General features: G+C 28.9%; 1 protein-coding gene across 1 annotated transcript in view; it reads left to right on the top strand.

Annotated features, from left to right (window-relative positions):
* LOC129962523 (glutamate receptor U1-like) overlaps positions 1-17,005 on the top strand; it is a 49,713-nt gene extending 32,708 nt beyond the window's left edge. Inside the window, exon 8 of the mRNA XM_056076276.1 lies at positions 16,714-17,005. Coding sequence (XP_055932251.1) covers positions 16,714-17,005 — 292 coding nt within the window. The remainder of the gene's footprint in view (positions 1-16,713) is intronic.
* The last annotated feature ends 2,482 nt before the right edge of the window (positions 17,006-19,487 follow it).

The raw sequence follows: 19,487 nt of genomic DNA, 5'->3' as shown, positions 1-19,487 counted from the left end.
TTACGTCTGTTTGTTTCAGTGTGTATGTGCTGGCTCTGTATGAGCCAGACCGTCTGATTTATCAAATCTGGCAAGTATATACTTTTTAGGGTAGAAAATTCATTTTCGGAACATTTAATGATACCAATTTTTTTTTACCGTATAATTTTTTGTTCTATCTATACTTATAATAAAGCTCAATGTGTGTGTGTGTGTGTGTGTGTGTGTGTGTGTGTGTGTGTGTTGGCGCTCTACAGGCCAGGTTATTTGACATACAGCTATCAAATTTGGTACATGTATACCTTAGAGGTCGGGAATGTGCACCTGGGGTCCCTTTTTTTGAAATTTTAATTAGAATTTTAATTATTAATTAAAAACTAACTTTCCCGCCAAAAAAATCTTCCATTTTCCCCACCGCCAACTTTTTCGGCCAAAAAAATCTTCCATTTTTCCCACCGCCAAATGAGTAAGGCTTCAATTTTTTTTCTCCCAACAGTAATGAGGCTAGGGTTAACATTTTTCGGCGGATTATTTCAAACGATTCTGTTTATTTTCTTAATGTTTTATGCATTTAAAATGAAACATTGTTAATTAATCCATGTTTCAGATTCATTCTGAAGTACTTTTGAATTAAAATAACACAGAATAAAGGAAATTAAAAATGTATAATCTGCATAGCGTTACCCCAACTGGCGTAGAAAAATTCACGCATTTGCGTTACCGGAGCTGGCGAAGAAAATTCACGCATGCGTATTCTGATTGTTGCCATGACAACCGTTATCAATGGATGATTTAAATTATTTTTAGGTTAGTTGCATTCTTTTGTAAGTAAATTGTATTTATGTTAGTTATATATTTTTTGTATATGCTTATAGTTTTAAGTACATCGTTTTTTAAGTAGTTTTTTAAACCTGTTTTCGACCGATTATTTTAAACGATTCATTTTATTTTCTTAAAGTTTGATGCATTTAAAATGAAACATTGTTAATGAATCGATCTGTTCATGATGAATCTGAGAAAATTTTGTTGACAAATTCTTGAGATATTACATAACTTAAGAAAGATATTCTTTAGTGCCCATAAAGTTTAAATGCTCAGTGACTCTATTATCAGCAATCATATTAAAAAAAATGCTTTGTTTCAGTAAAAAATATTATTATATTATTTGCATAGTCATTTCCATTTTAATTTTAAGCATAAATTCTACCGGAACTAACAGAAAATTAGAGAGATACATATTATGTTATGGCTGAAGGACTTTATATTATTATGAGTAAATTACATGACTATCAAAATTTGAGGCTTTAAAATATTTGATGAAGAAGCTATTAAAGTAGGAATTACATAAAATATTTAATTATTAAAATTTTAACGAGCATTAAGATTGGCGAACCGGCTGGTCGCCAAAGGCGGCTAGTATTTAATAAATTTTTTTGAAGTACTTTAAACGTATTTTGAAACAGTATATTTCATTGTTGAAAAGAAACTGAAAACCGATCGCACGAATATTTCATCTTGTCTTTTGTCTTGTTGTTACGAATATTTCATCTTTTTTTTTTTATTGTTGTGACCAGAATAAGAAGATTAGGTATATTTTTCCGTGATGAGTATGTTTCAATATTAAGTATGCTTGTAATGATTTTTTATTTTATTTTATTTCTTTATTTTTTATTTTATTTCTTTATTTTTATTTTATTTATTTATTTGCTCTTTTTTTTTTCTTTTTTTTTTTGCATTTACGAATGAGATTTAACTTCATAATGAAACAATGGTGGACATTTTTTTAATGCCTTTACTTTGAAATATTGCTGATTTTACCTCAGATATAATTAAAAAAATAAATATAATGTGTATAAAATATAGATAGGAAAATAGAAAATTGGACAAGTGCAAAGCACAATGAAGATAAAAACAGTGTAAGGCTATTTCTCAAGTATATATTATGTAAATTAAATGTCGCTGATATACCAAATGTTTTATTAATTGTCAACATTAAATAAAAGATTATTCTATATTAAAAGAAATGCATTAAATACTAAATAATCTTGACACATAATTGTTACGAAATGTTCTACAAACTGGGTTTATTTTGCTTTACTTCATTTTGTATCAATTATCTTCAAATTGTATTTTGTTGTTGTTTGCATAAGGAGAAAATGGGAAGCCTTTCTTTACGTAAATGATATTTAACATTAGTAATATATGAATTTCATAATAAATTAATGCTAAACAATGGTAGGAATATTTTTATGCTTTAAGTATTTTAAACATTCCTTGTGAGAGGCTTCTTTGACAGTCATTTTAAAATATAAATGTGATCTCAGAAATAATTTAAATTATTTTTTGTGGATTATAGAATTAACGTTCTGTTAAATATTCCTTCAAATTTAATACAAAATCACCAAAATTTTCGCCTATTTTGAGAAAACAAATTACAGCTGTTACAAAAATATTATAATGCTATTTTTTTATTTAACAATATATTAATAGAAAATGATTCATTCATTTTAAAATCAACATTACAATATTTCTATTACGAAACTATACTGAAAATTTAATCAAGGTTTATGATTAACAGTAAATTACAGAAATAAAAGTGAATGCTCACTCTTATAATTATGAAGAAATAAAACATCTCTTTAAAAACTTCCTTAATGTTACAGCAAGAGTTTCTCCTGCAATGCAATAACAGAAGTCTGACTTTATTTCTTTTAATGAAGAAACTAATGTTCTAAATTCATTTGCTCTTGAAATCTTATATTGATCTCGACTGGACTTCTGCAGACTATGGGCTCATTGTGAGATAACCAGACTTTTTCCATACCAAAATATCTGCAAAATGCATATTGTTTAAAGGGGAAAAAATTGCTTAAGAACGTCCAAATCAATGGGCACATTCAAACGTGGCTTTAAATCCATTTCTAATAAATATAATTAAATCCTCAAGATATTTGAATCTAGTACAATACGAGAGCTGTAATGTCAAAAATCCAAAGAGGCTATTTAAATAATTCTAATCAAAGTTGGAAGAAGGGCAGGATTATTAAATAGGTAAAGATGGCTATTGTCAAGGAGCCCGTCAGGCTCTTGAAAATTTTTAGCAATTTTAGAAAGTTTAGTTTTATACTTTCATTTAATGATAGAGAGCTGTGCAATCAAATTTATTCAAATCAAAATAAAGTATTTATTAAATTAATTTCGGAACTTTGTACTAGTAATATTCCTAATTACAATTTGCATTTTATAATCTAAAATTATAAATCTTTATGCTATTTTATAATTGTAAAAAATTTGGTTTAGTTTAGTTATATTAACATCCCGTTTTAAAGCAACACTAGGACTATTATTGTTAAAAATTTGGAGTCTTTCAGTTTAGAAAAGATTTTTCCCTCCTTTTACAATATTATTTAGAGTTTATTAAAGAAAGTTGTCTTTTGTTTTTTTAATATTTTGCTTAAAATTAATTTTACATTTTAATAGTGTACTTTCTTTTATACATGAAATATTGAAATGTACTTTCTAGAAAGGGACATGCGACTGTAGCTTTTCAAAATTTGCTGCTTAAAATTGCTGAATAAAAATTAAATTAAAATCTATAAAAAATTTAGAGGGAAAAGGGGGCTTCGAGATTTGCATTATTTCAAGTCCCCTAGAAGGTTTAAAATGGCCCTGAATTCTTCTGAAATTTGAAATAATTACATTGTTTAAAATAGAGAAAAAAAGCATAGTTAATCAGTAAACATTTCAGTTAAAGTGTAGATGTGTATTGTTGAAGACTGTGTTACCAGAACTTCATTCATCACTATTTTTAATGATTTATTTTACATATAAGAACAATCTTTACAAAAACTAAAATTTCTGAAGAATATATACTACATATATTAATGTAAAAATCTTTTTATTTTAATTCTGTTTTATTTCTCAGCAGTAGATTCAGGTTATTGTTTAATAAATAGTGCATCTAGAAGAAAATTAAATCTGAATTCAGCTAACAACTCCTACAAATTTTCTCAGATACAAAGGATCAGTTAGCAAAATATTAATATACTTCAGCTTTAATAAACTGTTTATTTTATGTACTGCGTAATTACAATATTTCATATACAAAATGAAAAGTGTTGTTGTGCCTTATGGCATTTAGACAAGTCCGCTGTTTCTAAGACAGCGATTTAAGCCGATAGAGTGTGCGTCTCTTGTTTTAGTAGCGCCACTTAGGGCCCAGAGTACGACTTTGCCACTCCCGAATTACTCATTCGCTTGCACAACCTCTTTTTACAGGAGGGCACATTCGCACAACTCATAGGTAGGACAGAGGAAGAGCAACCATGCCCAAACGGGGACTCGAACCAAGGAGGAAGATGCGCTACCTTTATGCCAGGACGCCAGAACAAAATGAAAAGTTATATAATGAGCAAATAATTTATCTTTATCAGAGCACAGATTTTTTTAAAAAATGCAACAACATTGAATTTAAATCTACGATGATAAACAGAAAAGTTTACATTTTTAATGACGCTTCTACTCAGGGAACTGATTTTTTTTAAACTGATGTAACATGGAAATTTAACATCCGTAGTTGGAAGCTTTTCTTACTATTACGGCAACTCTCGGGTGGGAACCTCGAAAAGAGGATGAGATGCTTCCAGTATGGTGGTTGGATCTTGCCACCCTGGAGGGTACACAAAAAGATTGGGATCTGGCTCCTCCCATCGATGACGGGACGTACTTCCTTCGGTAAGGGTTGTACCGTTCCCGGTGATGGCCCTTAAGACTCAATCACAATTACCTCCAGTGTTGCTGTTGCTGCAGTTCGGTCATTCACTTTTCTTTATCCGTGTGCTTTCGGGCGTACCGGAGAGTCAGTGATATGACATACTACTTACGACATTTCAAGAATTGCTTTTGCAACTTTTCCCTCCTTACAAATCATTCCAATACCACTAATCTCATTTATCTGTACTTTAAACTTAAGAAACAACTTTTTTTAAGTGCATATGTTTAAATAACTTATATTTCAATATTCGAACTTATTGAATTAAACAAACGAATCAAGAAGAAATAAAGTAAAAACTAATGAATTCAAAACCCTTTCATTTAATGCAAATCGTTATATATTTATGTAAAGTAATGAATTAATGAAGAAATAATTATTGATTCGAAGTGGATATAGTATTCATATGAGAAGAAATATCATTCGTAATTGATTTTTATTAGAAAAATTGATTGATTGATTTTTATTAAAACGCATGAAATTGTATTAAAGAACATGCCATTAAGTATTCAAAATTGAATATCATGTTAACTTTCGTCAAATCTGACACTTTTAGATAACGTTTAAAATGTTGTAGCCTCTTCTAGAACATCCTTATTAGTAGCACAACCGCCTTGTAAACGAGATCATTGATTGACAGTTTTATGATTGGTATGGAAACATCCATACGGAAAAGTCATACAACCAAACCGGAAGAGTGCTTTTGGTTCTAAAAACATGGATGTAAGGGTGTTATTTAATGTAATAAGGCAGTGCCTTCCTTATAGTTCTAGAAAGGCTGCCTCCCTCCCGGAGCTATGGTATAAACGAAAAGGATCCGTACCCGTAAATCTCTGGCTAATGGCTAACCCAGCAGGGAATGGCTGCCGGCCAGAGACGAAATAATGCTATAAAGTATACATTTGACGGTGGAGATTGATGTGTTGCCGTCGTATGATTAATAGGACTAAATCTTACTCTTCGCAGTTATCATCTTTGTAATGTAATATTATACCCAAATTTTTGTTCAACAATCATTCATCACAAAACGTCTTTCGTAATTATACTTCTTTTTTTTACTTTCTTTTGTTCGTAGTTGAAGAAATGCTGAGTTCAAGAACTCCGCCAACCGTCACTGCGTATAGAATAAACTTCGAGGTGATGTAAATTAGCATTCCTTTTTGTTTCGCTTTATTTAATAAATTTACCTATGGGGTAAATTCATCTCCAATCTTTTGTTAAATTAATGTGTTTGTTAAATCAGTAGGTCTTTTATTTCGCTTTATTTAATAAATCTACCAATGAAATAAATTTATCTTCCATCTTCTGTTAACCGAATATATTATTTGATTCACCAAAGAATTTAATTACTATATTTTTGTTTTCAACTACGTAAGCTACTGCATTCATTTTAGTTAAAAATTCATGTTTACGATAAACTTATATTATTACGTTTACATGCATGCTAAAGTATAAAACGATAGATGGTTGACACTTTGACAGATTTGATCCAAAATTCTATAAAATCTACATTTTAGATGCTAAACCTATGTACCAAATTTTGTCTATATAGTTCTTTGCGTTTTGTAGTGAATGAGTTCATTTGTATTCGAACAGACAGACATCTTCTAAATGGAATTCTTCCCAATTTTGTTAGCGAATTATAAATTTGGTCAAAAGTCCATATGACAAACTTCACCCTGTTCATTGACAGAGTTTTCGTGCTCAGAGATAAAGATATAATGCCAAAAAATTGTGTTTTTTGGACTGAGATAGGTTGAAACGTGGGGGCAGACTTATCAAAATCTCGAGTTCGAAATGTTTTGACGGTTACAGTGCTTTTTCGTATTTAATGCATTTAAAAAAAAAGATGTTTGTAACGGAAATAATAAATGGTTTAGTGAAATTTTTAAAGAGAATGATCGATTTATAGTCTGACTTTTCTCTAGTGTACAAATGAAACTATTTAATTGTTTTCGCTGTCTTTTCTTTTCACATTAAACTTAATTATGAAAGGAATTTTAAATTGAGATGAACGCGGACATGTTGTAGATAGGCCAGAGTTTCAATTCCAGTTTTGCAATTGCAATTTCCAATGCCGTAATAAAATATGTAATCATTTTCTCTGAATTGTCTTTTCTTGTCAAATGTCATTTCTAGAGGAATTCATCCAATATGCTGTGAATATATCCAGAGTGTTTTAGAGGATATAAGTTGAATTCTTGTAGCATTCTGATTTCAGAATTAAAAAAGTTTTCATTTCCGCAACTGACAAAATGTAAGTAGCTTCGAAAAATGGTGATCTTTAATTAATTTTAGAAGAATGAAATTTAACTATAACTATAAAGTATTGGAATCAGTAAATAATTTAATTCCGCTTGTATATGCTCATTCTCTTTTCAAATTTATGCTAGACATTGCTATTATTTAATGTTTCCTATGTGTTTCATAATGTTTCATTCTCAGCAGTTCATTTCGTTCTGGAATTTCATTGTGAGCATGTGCTTTTAATTTGAAATTTAATTGAAAACGAATGAATCGAGGTACTGTCCTTATTTTTCAGAATAGGAATAAACTTAACTACGCATACTTTCCAAAATATATATAGGAATCATTTCCTTTATAGTGCAATAAGTAGTTTCTGAATTTATTTGAAAAATGCATATTTCAAAAAATATTGTATTCAAGTTTTGCAAACATTACACTTATTCAATATGCGGTTCGTTTGTTATACATCTCATATCAATTTTGTAATGCAACTTTTCTCGAGTTCTTTAATCGCATGTGTTTGCTGATACTAGCGATAACAGCTGAGACACTGGCATTTCAAATCAATAGTGCCCATAGTGATTGCTGGACAGGATGATATTTGCAAGCAATCTTCTACAAAATGAAATCGGTGAGGAAAGTCATTTAAATATCGTGATTGCCAAGATAATAGCAATCATGTCTTTACTCAAACTGATCGACCGATGCGATTACTTGCTATTGAAGTATATTCATATTCAACAATAACATCTAGTAAGAAAGTTCATATTATAATTGCTATTGCCAGTATCCAAAAAAAAAAAAAATGTTACAGACTGTTTGGCAAGAATTAGATCACAAACTTTATATATACCAGCGGAACGTTCACTGAACATTTGCATTGCTTGTATTCAGAATTCGAATATATTAATTTTTTAAAAATACAGTAATACAAATTTTTCAGAAAAATACAGCTACTATTTATTGCGCAGCAAAGGCACTCTTTTTGATACACTTTGAGCTATATGATGAAATTTATGCTTTTAAAATTTCTCTCAATTTTGGTATAGAAAAGAAATTTCTTTTTAGTCAAACAACGATAAAAATTTTCTTATATCTTTATCTACATTTATAATAAAAATGAATGTATGTGTGCGTGAAAGACTTTTGGCACATATATTTTTTGGAAGGTAAAAATGTGCTCCTCTGGAAAATTTTTTTTAAATTTTAAGTAAAATTTTCATTAATTAAAAATTATGAGAAATTTTCAAGAATATCACGTCATAATATAATTTTCTTTTACATTATTTTAAAATTAAAAAAATATATATATATTTTAATGATATCTATTATTTTGACGTATACTTATCTGATATTATGCTTGCATTTAGACATTAGCTTTTATAATCGTGTTGCCATTACGCTGACAAAAGCTCAAATTAATGAACACTCACAACAAGCTAAATCTAGCAAGGTGTAATTTTTAGCACGTGTCTTTATGAAATAAAATAAATAAAGAACATGATCATTTCTTGAAAAATAAGTGAAAGGCTTTTATGGCCTTTTAAAATATTGATATTATTAATTCAATAATTTTGCACTCTTTATGACAATGGTAGTTAAATATATACAAGATATCCACTTTAATCGAGAATCAATAGCTAATTTCTAAACGTTTAGTTGCCAGCATAAAAATAGCAATTAGCTAAATATAATAATTGTTTAAAGGAAATAAATAATTATATTTTAGGCAGTTTAAATTAATGCATATTCTGATGATATACAGAATTTCAATTTTGTATTCATGTGCAGTCCTCGGTCCTATGAGTCATGCTTAATGAAATATTCTTGTAATACTAATATAAAAATGTTCCTTTTTCCGACAGAATCTTGTAATATTCTTGGAATACTAATATAAAAATGTTTCTTTTTCCGACAGAATCTTATAATATTCTTGTAATACTAATATAGAAATGTTCCTTTTTCCGACAGAATCTTATAATATTCTTGTAATACTAATATAAAAATGTTCCTTTTTCCGACAGAATCTTATAATATTCTTGTAATACTAATATAAAAATGTTCCTTTTTCCGACAGAATCTTATAATATTCTTGGAATACTAATATAAAAATGTTTCTTTTTCCGACAGAATCTTATAATATTCTTGTAATACTAATATAGAAATGTTCCTTTTTCCGACAGAATCTTATAATATTCTTGGAATACTAATATATAAATGTTTCTTTTTCCGACAGAATCTAATTTATGAAAATCTAAATATCACCACTTTATAAAGGCACGTAATTCAGATTATTGCATTGACCGTCTCGTGGATGTTATGCTTATGAGTTGGGCTTAAAAGGATGAAATTGTTGATTGCCTTAAAATAATGATATTCAAAACTTCATGACTCGGTCAGATTTGTTTGCAGAAGAGTGGAACATTCTTTTTTCATTTAAAAATTGGAATATCAAGGATGTTTCACTGAATATAATTTATAGAATCGAAAGATTTTATAAACTTTAAAATTTATAATTTCTTCAGAAGTACATTTATTAACTGAACCAAAAGGAAACATTATTATTTACGTCAATTTAAATCCTTTTGAAAGTGAAATTAAAAACAGAATTTTATAAGGAAACAGATACATTTTTATTGAATCATTCTTTGAAATTGTATAAAAATGTGTTCAGTTTCAGCTAAAAAGTTTTATTTTTTAATTGAAATTCAAAATTACCTCCTCTCAATTTAAAAATTCAAATTTTAGGAGAGCTGACAGAAAAGTAAAGACATACATAGAACAATGAATGGTATAAGGTTTCTTTAATTGTATGATTTATATGACATCAAAATTTGAAACTTAAAATATTTTGTTGAAGAAAGAAGCTATTAAGACACCAAATCACCTAAAATATTGAATTTAAAATTTTAGCAAGCATCAATCTTGACTCACCAGTGGGTCGTCAAAGCCTACTAGTTATATTACAAGTATAAATTGAACCTATCTATTTTAACTTAAGAAAGAAATTCATCTCTGACAAATCAATGGATTGAATGCTCTCATTTATTTAAAAGAACCAGGTTACGATAAGAGTTCAGTGAAAAGGAGGCGCATATAGAATTTTTCAAGAGGTTTCCGCAAATCAATAAAGACGGGCATTAATCCGTCCGACTTCGGGACCAGTGAAAGGAGCTTGTTAAGTGACGAAAGCGCGTTCTTCGCTTCTAATTGGACACAGTTGAAAAGGCTTTTATCTTTTGACTCGGTTACACTAAGGAGGAATTATGATTCACTTCAGTGATTTTAACTTACACTAACGATAACTTTCCTACAGAAAGGAAATAAATGGCAATCAACTGAAATGTGAAGATCATTTTTAAAAGAACGAAAAGCTGCAGAATCGTATGAGATTTAAATCTATAACAGAGTTAATAAAAAGGTTTATTCAAGTGTGTCAGAGAAAAAGAGCAAATACATTTAGCTAACATTTTAATGTTATAGAAAAATGGATTTTATAAACTTGAGCAACATTCTGTTTATGAGGATATGCTAAAGTGCACCAACGTAAGGATGTTTGTATCAAGACAGTAAATGAACACTCATCATGGATTTTTGATGATATCGAGTCACGATCCCATTATCCTCTTAATTCATAATAATTCATATCCTCTTTGTGCATAAATAACTTTGTGAGGTTTCACTTCATAGATATTAAATACCTTTACTTTAATATCCTTTTGAATAATTCTAATAAAATTATAACCTATGGTTAAACATTAGTTAAGGAAAAGCTAAACAAGCTCGAAATTTGTATAAATGTTTTTTTCTCGACGGTTTCTCAAGTAATTATTCCTACTGAGAATTATAAATTAGATAATTAAATGTTTAATTAGATAATTAATGTTTATATTTATTGAATAATTAAATTATTTTGGCCTCATTCCTTAATAGACTTGTTTAACCTCCTGATTAGAGGATTCGTTCCATTTCGGCATAATTTGTTACTTTAATCTCAATTAGAATGTAAAGGATGCTTTGTATGCTTATGCTTGTCCAAGTTATTTTTTTTTATCTAATCTTTTAAGATTTAACATTTTTACAAATTACAGAATTAAATACAAAAAAGGCTGACATAAGTCATTTAAATGAAAGAAAAAAAAAAGCGACGTCCTGGCATACAGGTAGCGCGTTTTTCCCATGATCTGGGCGCCCCGGGTTCGAGTCCCGGTTTGGGCATGGTTGTTCTTCTGTTGTTCTATCTGTCAGATGTGTGAATGTGCCCTCCTGTAAAAAGGGGTTGTGCAAGCGAATGAAAGATGCGTGAGTGGCAAAGTCGTACTCTTGGCCCTAGTTGGCGCTGCTATAAAAAATAAGAGACGTCCCCCTTAGGCTTAAATCGCTGTCTTCGTAACAGCGGGCTTGTCAGTGGCAAGTGCCATAAGAAACAAACAAACAAACAAATGGCTCTGATAAGCACTTAACTGGAGATTGTCTGGAGATTAACTGGAGAGAAAAAGATGATCAAGTCCCAAATTTCCATAGACGTTTCTTCTGTCTTTTTTTTTTCAAATAATCATTCTTTGTTACTTTTTTACAAATAATTACACATTATAAAAGTCGTTGATAAAAGATATTTAAAAATCATAGATTAAAAAGATATATGAGGGGTTAAAATGCATAAAATATAGTCTCCATATATAACTTGATCATTTGGTTTCGATTATGATTATGCATAATTTATTTCAATGAATCGTGTATTTCAAATTATTAAACCAACAATTAGCAATTGTTCATCATTTGCCAATTTTTCTCTTCGAATCGTAAAATTTGAAAAATCAAAATCAAAAGTAAATATGTAACAAAAAAAAAACGAAGATTTATATAATTTAATGTGAATTATAAAGCAAAGGATAACTTGAAGATGTGGTTTTCAGTAGAAAATATATCAAAACAATCTTTTAATAGATTTTTCAGAAAACATGAAATTTCTGAATTGCATTAAATTCCTATCTTTAAAAACAATACTTCCAATCAAATTGTTCTTTAACAAAATTCTTCTTAAATGGATGAAGAGTGAATTTTCATATTTAAATAGATTAGAATTACAAGGAAGATACAATTCCCTAAATAATTTTTTTATTATAAAAACTGAAATAAGTATTTACAAGAATAAATTTGTATAAACATTTTCATGTAAAAGCTTTGAAAAGAGAACTATTAAAAAGTAATTGATGCGTTAATTACACGAATATGAAATATGGGGAGTCTATTATAATATATAATTATAATATAAAAATATTGGAGTCTAAAAGCACTCAGTAGTTATTTAAACCAATGATTATTTTTTTATCTTTTAATTAAATTATTAAATTATTAATATTAAAATGACCAAGGAGACAGAGCGAGAATCTGTCAATCTGATAAGAAAAGCTGATCCTGAAGCTGCTACGTTGACTGCAAAATATGAAAAAAAGAATCAATAGCTAGGTATTGGAGATATCAGCAAGGAATGCTCTCATTCTGGGGCTTTGAGTTTCGAATCGAAAGTAGGCCAATCGGCAAATATATACTGTCATCATGGAAATATTAAGCTCCCATCACTGAACGAATGGCCGGTAGAGTTTAAAACTTGCTAAATAGAACTGAAGAAAATTGGGGACAGTATCGGGTAATATAGATTTTAGAACAGAGGGCTAAACTACCTAGTTTTAAATAATATCATAAAAGAGAAAAAATATACTTAAGTGTAGTTATAACGTAATACAAATTTTTAAAAAATGGCATGTTCGTTGTCTATTTCTTCGATCATTGGAATGTCATGTTATATAAATTGGCAAGTTCTTCCTCAATATAAATTTTCTTATTTACTTTAACACAATTTTCTTATTACCTTACCCATTTTTATTCTAAATATTTTTTTAAAAACTTGCGCTTTTACCTCTGGAACTTCTAGGTACATTAGCTGTTCCTTTTATTGTACGTTAATACAAAGGTGATTTAAATTAGTAAAATTTTTAAAAGAATGCATTTTGCATTTGAAAAAAGGAAAGAAACACTTTCTGAGATCAGCTAAATTAATCTTGATAAAAAAATACGATGTAACATTTTTGGAATATTTGTCTTTTTTTTTCAGCTATATCTTTGTTTTCCCAATTCGTGTATTTTTTTTAATTGAACACTTGATTTTCTGACAATGTTATATCAATATCTTCAGGATTGTTCCTTTTTTTACAGTTTAATTATTTATATTTACACTAGATATAACGAAAGCTTTTAATGACAAAGACTAATGTAAAATAATGCAATAATATATCCTTAATGCCAAACAAGAAGTAAAGAAAAGGAAGCAGGGTGATCAAAAATATTTAGTATTGCAATTAATTATTAGTATTATAATAAATAAGCTGCATGAGTAGTGCGGTTTCTGCGCTGATTTAAGTTCTATCTCGCTATGCATGTGAATTTTTAATAACAAAATCTGTGTGTTTCTTTATTTATTGTGTAAATACAAACTGGCATATTCAAAAAGGTTATTCATGTGGTTTCTGAATCAGTAATTGAAATAATTACGTTTTCAATAAAAAATATAATGTTTCTGTGGAACTGTTGCAGATAGATAGCTTGAAGTTATTCTAATTGGGAAAAGATCCTATGCCTAGCCAGAAACAGTTAAATTTCTAAAAATCCTATTTATTTAATATCATTTCTCTTCATCTTATGCAGGCGCAATTGTTACTTGGTATCATTACTTAGTATTTGTTGATGAGTTTGGTATTACTCAGTATTTTTTTTATTCTTCAAATATGGTCTTTTGTTGGCATTTTATGAAATCAGAAACCTTTGCAATCATAGGAACTTATAGTGGACTTATTTTCAAATTTAACCCCTTGGAGAGCACCTCGAAAAGAGGATGAGATGCTTCCGGTATGTTGGTTTCATCTCGCCACCCTGGAGGGTATACAAAAAGGTGGGGAATCTGGCTCCTCCCATACATGATGCGACGTACTTCCTTCGGGAAGGGTTGTACCGTGGCCGGTGATGGCCCTTAGGACTCAACCACAATTACCTCCAGTGTTGCTGTTGCGGTGGTCCGGTTATTCAGTATTTTTATCCGTGTGCCTTCGGGCGAGTCGGAGAGTCAGTGATACGACTTATTTTCAAATTTCGTTGGTGTGTTTAACCATTCTAGACAGCAAATTTCCATTCTGTACTCCATTATGCTACACAAATTACGCTTCAATTTCTCATTTTTTTTTATAAAACACAATTTTTTGTATTTTAGAGCAAATGTGAATTCCATTTGCCATTACTGTTTTCTTCTAATTCAGAGAAATATTATCTTAAGTCAAAAGCTTTCCTGGTTATTTTCTAACAAGTACTGTTGCAAAGGTTACCTATCCATGATATTAAAAAAATTCATACAATATATTCTGCATTTATTTTATAATAATTCTACATCTCATTTTTTTAACATATTGAATTTTGGCTGTTTGTTCAAAATAAATTTAGCTTTTATCATCTTGTTGTTAAGTGGATCTAAACCTTTATTCACGGAAAAGTAATTCAATATACAATTAATCATCCTATACTTGTTTATTGCTACGAAATATAAATGTATATACAATTGTTTTAAGATGAGTTTCCGAAAAAAAATTAATCTGCATCTTCTTAATACTCTGTAGGCATTTTTAAGAATCAGTTTTAAAAACCAAAAGTTAAAAAATTTAACAAAGTTTAAAAAAACAAATGAAATTTCATAATAATATACCGCCTTGAATGGTGATTGAGGGGGGACATCCGAATGCAAAGGGTTAATCAAATTAAAATATGAGGATTTTTAGAATTTATCAGAAATACCAGAGACCTTTCACTACTTAAATAAGTAACAAACAAGCAACATCTAATATTGAAATTAACCCTAGTATTCAAATATTGGTATTAACCTTAACCTGGTTCATAATGGAAAATAGGATCCACCTAAGCATTTCAATCTTATAGCAAACTTATTCATACTCTTTTAAACATCACTTACGAAAACAAAAAATGAGATGCACTTATTGGCAATTAAGATAAAAATGCCAGAGAACCAGATAATGAGAAGCATAATTAAGATCCTTCACAGATAAAAATATCTGATAAAGAAAATAAAAAAAATTCTTTTGGGGGAATAGCTATAACCATTGTTATTATGCATCGATTCGTACTAATAGCGCAATTAGTGATATGGTCTCAAATGAATCAAGTTAATGATACATGATCATCTCTGTTAATATACGACATGAGTGTGATGCATATTTATTATCAAGTTTTGAGACTAAAAATTAAATGTCATTATATATAAATGCAACAAATCAATATTATAGTCTATAGTGAATGTTAATTCAAAAATTTGTATGACTGTACACAAATGATAATTGCTCTAAATTTTCAATGCCATTGTCAATGACAAAGCAAAATTCTTTGGCTTCTAAGATGTATCCCAATCTATAATAATTTCTTTGTGGTATTGGCAAGATTTCACTTTTTTATTAAATTCAGTGATAGAAAAAAATATAAAAGTATCAGTAGTATTTTAAACTTGCGATAATGAAGTTTAAAAGAAAGTAATCGATAACTTCCATTTAATTGAGAGCTAATGAACGAGTGGAATCATCTTTGCTCATTGCTAAATCTGCTATTTTTCTTTGACGTGTGTCATAAAATAATTATTTAATTTTTAATCAAATTTATCCATTTCTGTATTAATTTGATTTTATCCATTTCCATTATCCATTTCTCCAGAATAATATCGAACTCTTTCATATCTGGATTACTGATATGCTTAATTGTTTTTTAAGAATGGAAATAATGGTGCTCTTAGTCTTGCAAAATAGTATCATTAAGAATATTGCATCCCAAAACATTAAATAAGAATGTTTAACATAATAAGTAAAACATTATAACAAATCGAATTGTTTTACAAAACCCAAAATCGAAATTCGAAAAATCGAATTTTTTTGTGTGTGGATGTAATTATTTTCTAACAATTTAACATCTAAGTGAAATTATTTTATAGGATTTCCTTGTTTTTTATTAAAAAATAAATTCGTCTAAAATGACCAATGCCCATTTTCTAATTTTAGAAAATTGCTTTAGTAAATTCAATTAATTTATGCTAAAATTTCCTTTTCAGTTTTCGCAAATTCATGAATGTTAGTCTAAGTAAGATTCTTAGTGAGGTACAAATATTGCAAGAAAAAAACATAAGCTAACATTCTATTCAATGAAATGTTTGGACAGTCATTTTCTTGGAGAATTTGCATTGTGCTGGGTTTTGTAAATTAAAAGATGGTTTAGAGAAAATGGCAATTAATTTTATAACAGTGGTATTTGACAATCGAAATTCAAATAAGTGCATGACAGTTTGAAATGAATTCTAATTTATTTCAATTTTTAATCCAACATATAGTGAATAACTTAATTGACCCATTATTTTCTTTCAATAAATTTTGATATTGACTATTTCAATTTTCTTTCAATAAATTTTGATATTGACTATTTCAATTTTCTTTCAATAAATTTTGATATTGACTATTTCAATTTTCTTTCAATAAATTTTGATATTGACTATTTCAATTTTCTTTCAATAAATTTTGATATTGATTATTTCAATTTTCTTTCCATAATTTTTTATATTGACTATTTCAATTTTCTTTCAATAAATTTTTATATTGACTATTTCAATTTTCTTTCAGCCTTCGGCACAATTCTGAATCTGGTTGGCTTCAGCAACGAATGATCGATGAATTCTCTGGCTACACGGAATGTATATCCGAAGGAAATGTTGGAGTTCAAAGCCTGCAGTTTGAGAATACTTTGGGAACATTTGTTATTTTGGCAATGGGATGCTCTGTTTCCATTGTTGCGCTTTTCGCAGAAAGATTGTACAGTTATTCGAAAAAACAAACTCATTCTTTGAAAGAAGAGAAAAACATTCAACCAGGAATACAAGTATTGAAGATAGAATGCATCAAAGAATTTAAGTGATCCAGCATTTTTTCCTTTCAATATAAGATGAATCTGCAAAAAAATCATTGTAAATAAATCCTTAATAAAGAGATATATATGCATGTGAACTTGGATGTTATGTGATTATATATATAGGGTGTCCCAAAAGTAAGTGGAGTAAGTTTTTATTTTCCTGAATATTGTACCTAGACAGATACTTCTAGTTACAAATTATCATTAAATAAGGTGGGCAATGTATGAAAACTCTTTAGCTGCTACAGAAGAAACTAATAAAAACTTCTTAAACTAAATTTTCATACGGTCCACATAATAAAATGTATCATTTAGTAAAATGTTTTTTTTAACACTTATCTATTCCTATACGTTCACACTTCCGCCTAATAAATTTGAAGAAGTATGCTTACTGCTTCGAAGGACTAATTCTAAATTTCGATAAAAACATTTATTTCAAAAAAGCAAATTTGTTCATCAAAGAAAAACTGTCATATGTAAACATTTGTCAAATATTATATCATTCGGTCATCATTAAATCAAAGGAATATGCCAATTATGAATACTATTATTCATTTTGATTGGTCAACAGTTGTAATTTCTTATAGAGAATGGAAGAGAAACTGAACAGTTAAGGCACCTCAGAGAAATAGAGGAATGCGGAGTAAGAAAATAAAAGATTTTGCTCGCACTTATACTTTCTAAAAGAATGACATTTCCAGTAACAAAAGACATCTGAATATGCTGACTACTTAAGTTGCGTGTAATCGCAATGTCAGCCTAATTGTAGAAGAATACAAATGTAGCTTTCCGAATTCCAGGAATCCTTCTAGAAAATGAGATTACAGAAAGGTCTAGCAATTGCAAATCACAGGATTCTTAGTTTCCTGGAGAAGAAGAGGGAAGATAAGGTGTTATGATGCAGAAATTGATAATTTGATTCATCGTTCACTTTCATGCTAGTGTTCTAAAACTGACAGTGTAGATATTATTTCAAAGTAATTACTGGCATCCATACAATATTCGTAGAGTCAATGGACTGTTACAGCAGTTACATGCCTAACCAAATGATCTAGAATTTTACATAAAAGTAAATCTTTTTTTTTTTTTTTTTTTTTTTTTTTTTTTTGAAAAATGCAATTTTAAATAGACGAATATAGCTTTAACTCAGATAGAAAGATTAATTCTCAAAACTATTATTTTAGGAATAGTAGTAATTCAACCTTCGGGCAAGCTGTTCTGATCAGTGGCAATTTTCTAAATACGTGGTATGGCATTTTTAGAAATTCTTGGTTTGGTTCCATTTTATACAATGGCATGAGTGATTGAAGTTCTTTTTATCATTACGTCTGAACTAGGGATTGCAATACCGGACCAAAATTTCAATACCGGTATTCGGTATTTTTTAAATCTTAATACCGGGATACCGGTTTTAATACCGGTATTAGAAATTTTAGAAAAAGAAAGAAAACACAGGTGTTTCTTTGTTTTATTTGCCAGTTTTGTTAGAAAGTGTAAATATCTCAAAAAATAATTTGTAACTTATAAATTATAACAGTATATAATCACAAAAAGTAAAGAAACATCTTATTTATTTAAATCACAAAAAAAAAGTGTAAATATCACTATTTAATCAGTGGTACTATTACAAATTTTTGAAATGTGATCTTAAAAAAACCTAATGCCTCAATTGTACTGTCATTAAGCCTGAAAATTAATTTTGTGTAAAAATGACCAGCTGTCGAAAACGCTCTTTCGGCATCAACGCTAGTTGGTGGTACTGTTAGCAATGCGCGATATACTTTTTCCAAGTATTTACCTCTAAATCCCTCATCTTCACATAAATCGATTTCTCGTCGGATGGTTTTGAATATAGCCGATTTCTGTATTGTATTTTGGTTCGTTGAAATTTTTTTATTTATCGCTATTTCTAATTTTTGTTCAAGAGACAATTCCTTTTCACTATCGACAGTAGTGACATCATAATCTTCGATAATTGAACCGAATTCTTCTGAATGTGGATAGGTTTGTGGGTAAAAAGTTTTAAGAAAATTTACTCTAAACTTTATCAGATTTGAATTGGTTATTTTCTTTTCTTCTTTTTCATTTTTAAAATCACTATAATTATGTAAATACCATAATACATTTTCTATTTCGGTATGCCTATCTTCTGTGTGATTTTTCAATGTAATATATAATTCTTCAGATAGTGATGTGTACTGTTTTTTCAGTGACTGCAATATGAAATTTATTGTTAATTAGAATCTCTCCGACATTAGAATCTAATATTAATTCCGACTCTATAAATTAGAATCTCTCCGACATAATGCCTCAATAGTCAGTTTTATTGGAAGTAGAGCTGATATAGTTCTGGATATTAAGTCGAATTCACTATTTGAACAATTAATTTACAGATTTAAGTCGATTATTTCTTTTTGGATTGGATTTCTCAGTTTCAAAAATCGTTCCATCATTAGGAGTAAACTGTTCCAACGTGTTTTAGAATCTA

The sequence above is a fragment of the Argiope bruennichi genome, chromosome 3 (genome assembly GCF_947563725.1).
Source record: "Argiope bruennichi chromosome 3, qqArgBrue1.1, whole genome shotgun sequence".
NCBI lineage: Eukaryota > Metazoa > Arthropoda > Arachnida > Araneae > Araneidae > Argiope > Argiope bruennichi.
This window is presented reverse-complemented; position numbering and strand designations above follow the sequence as displayed.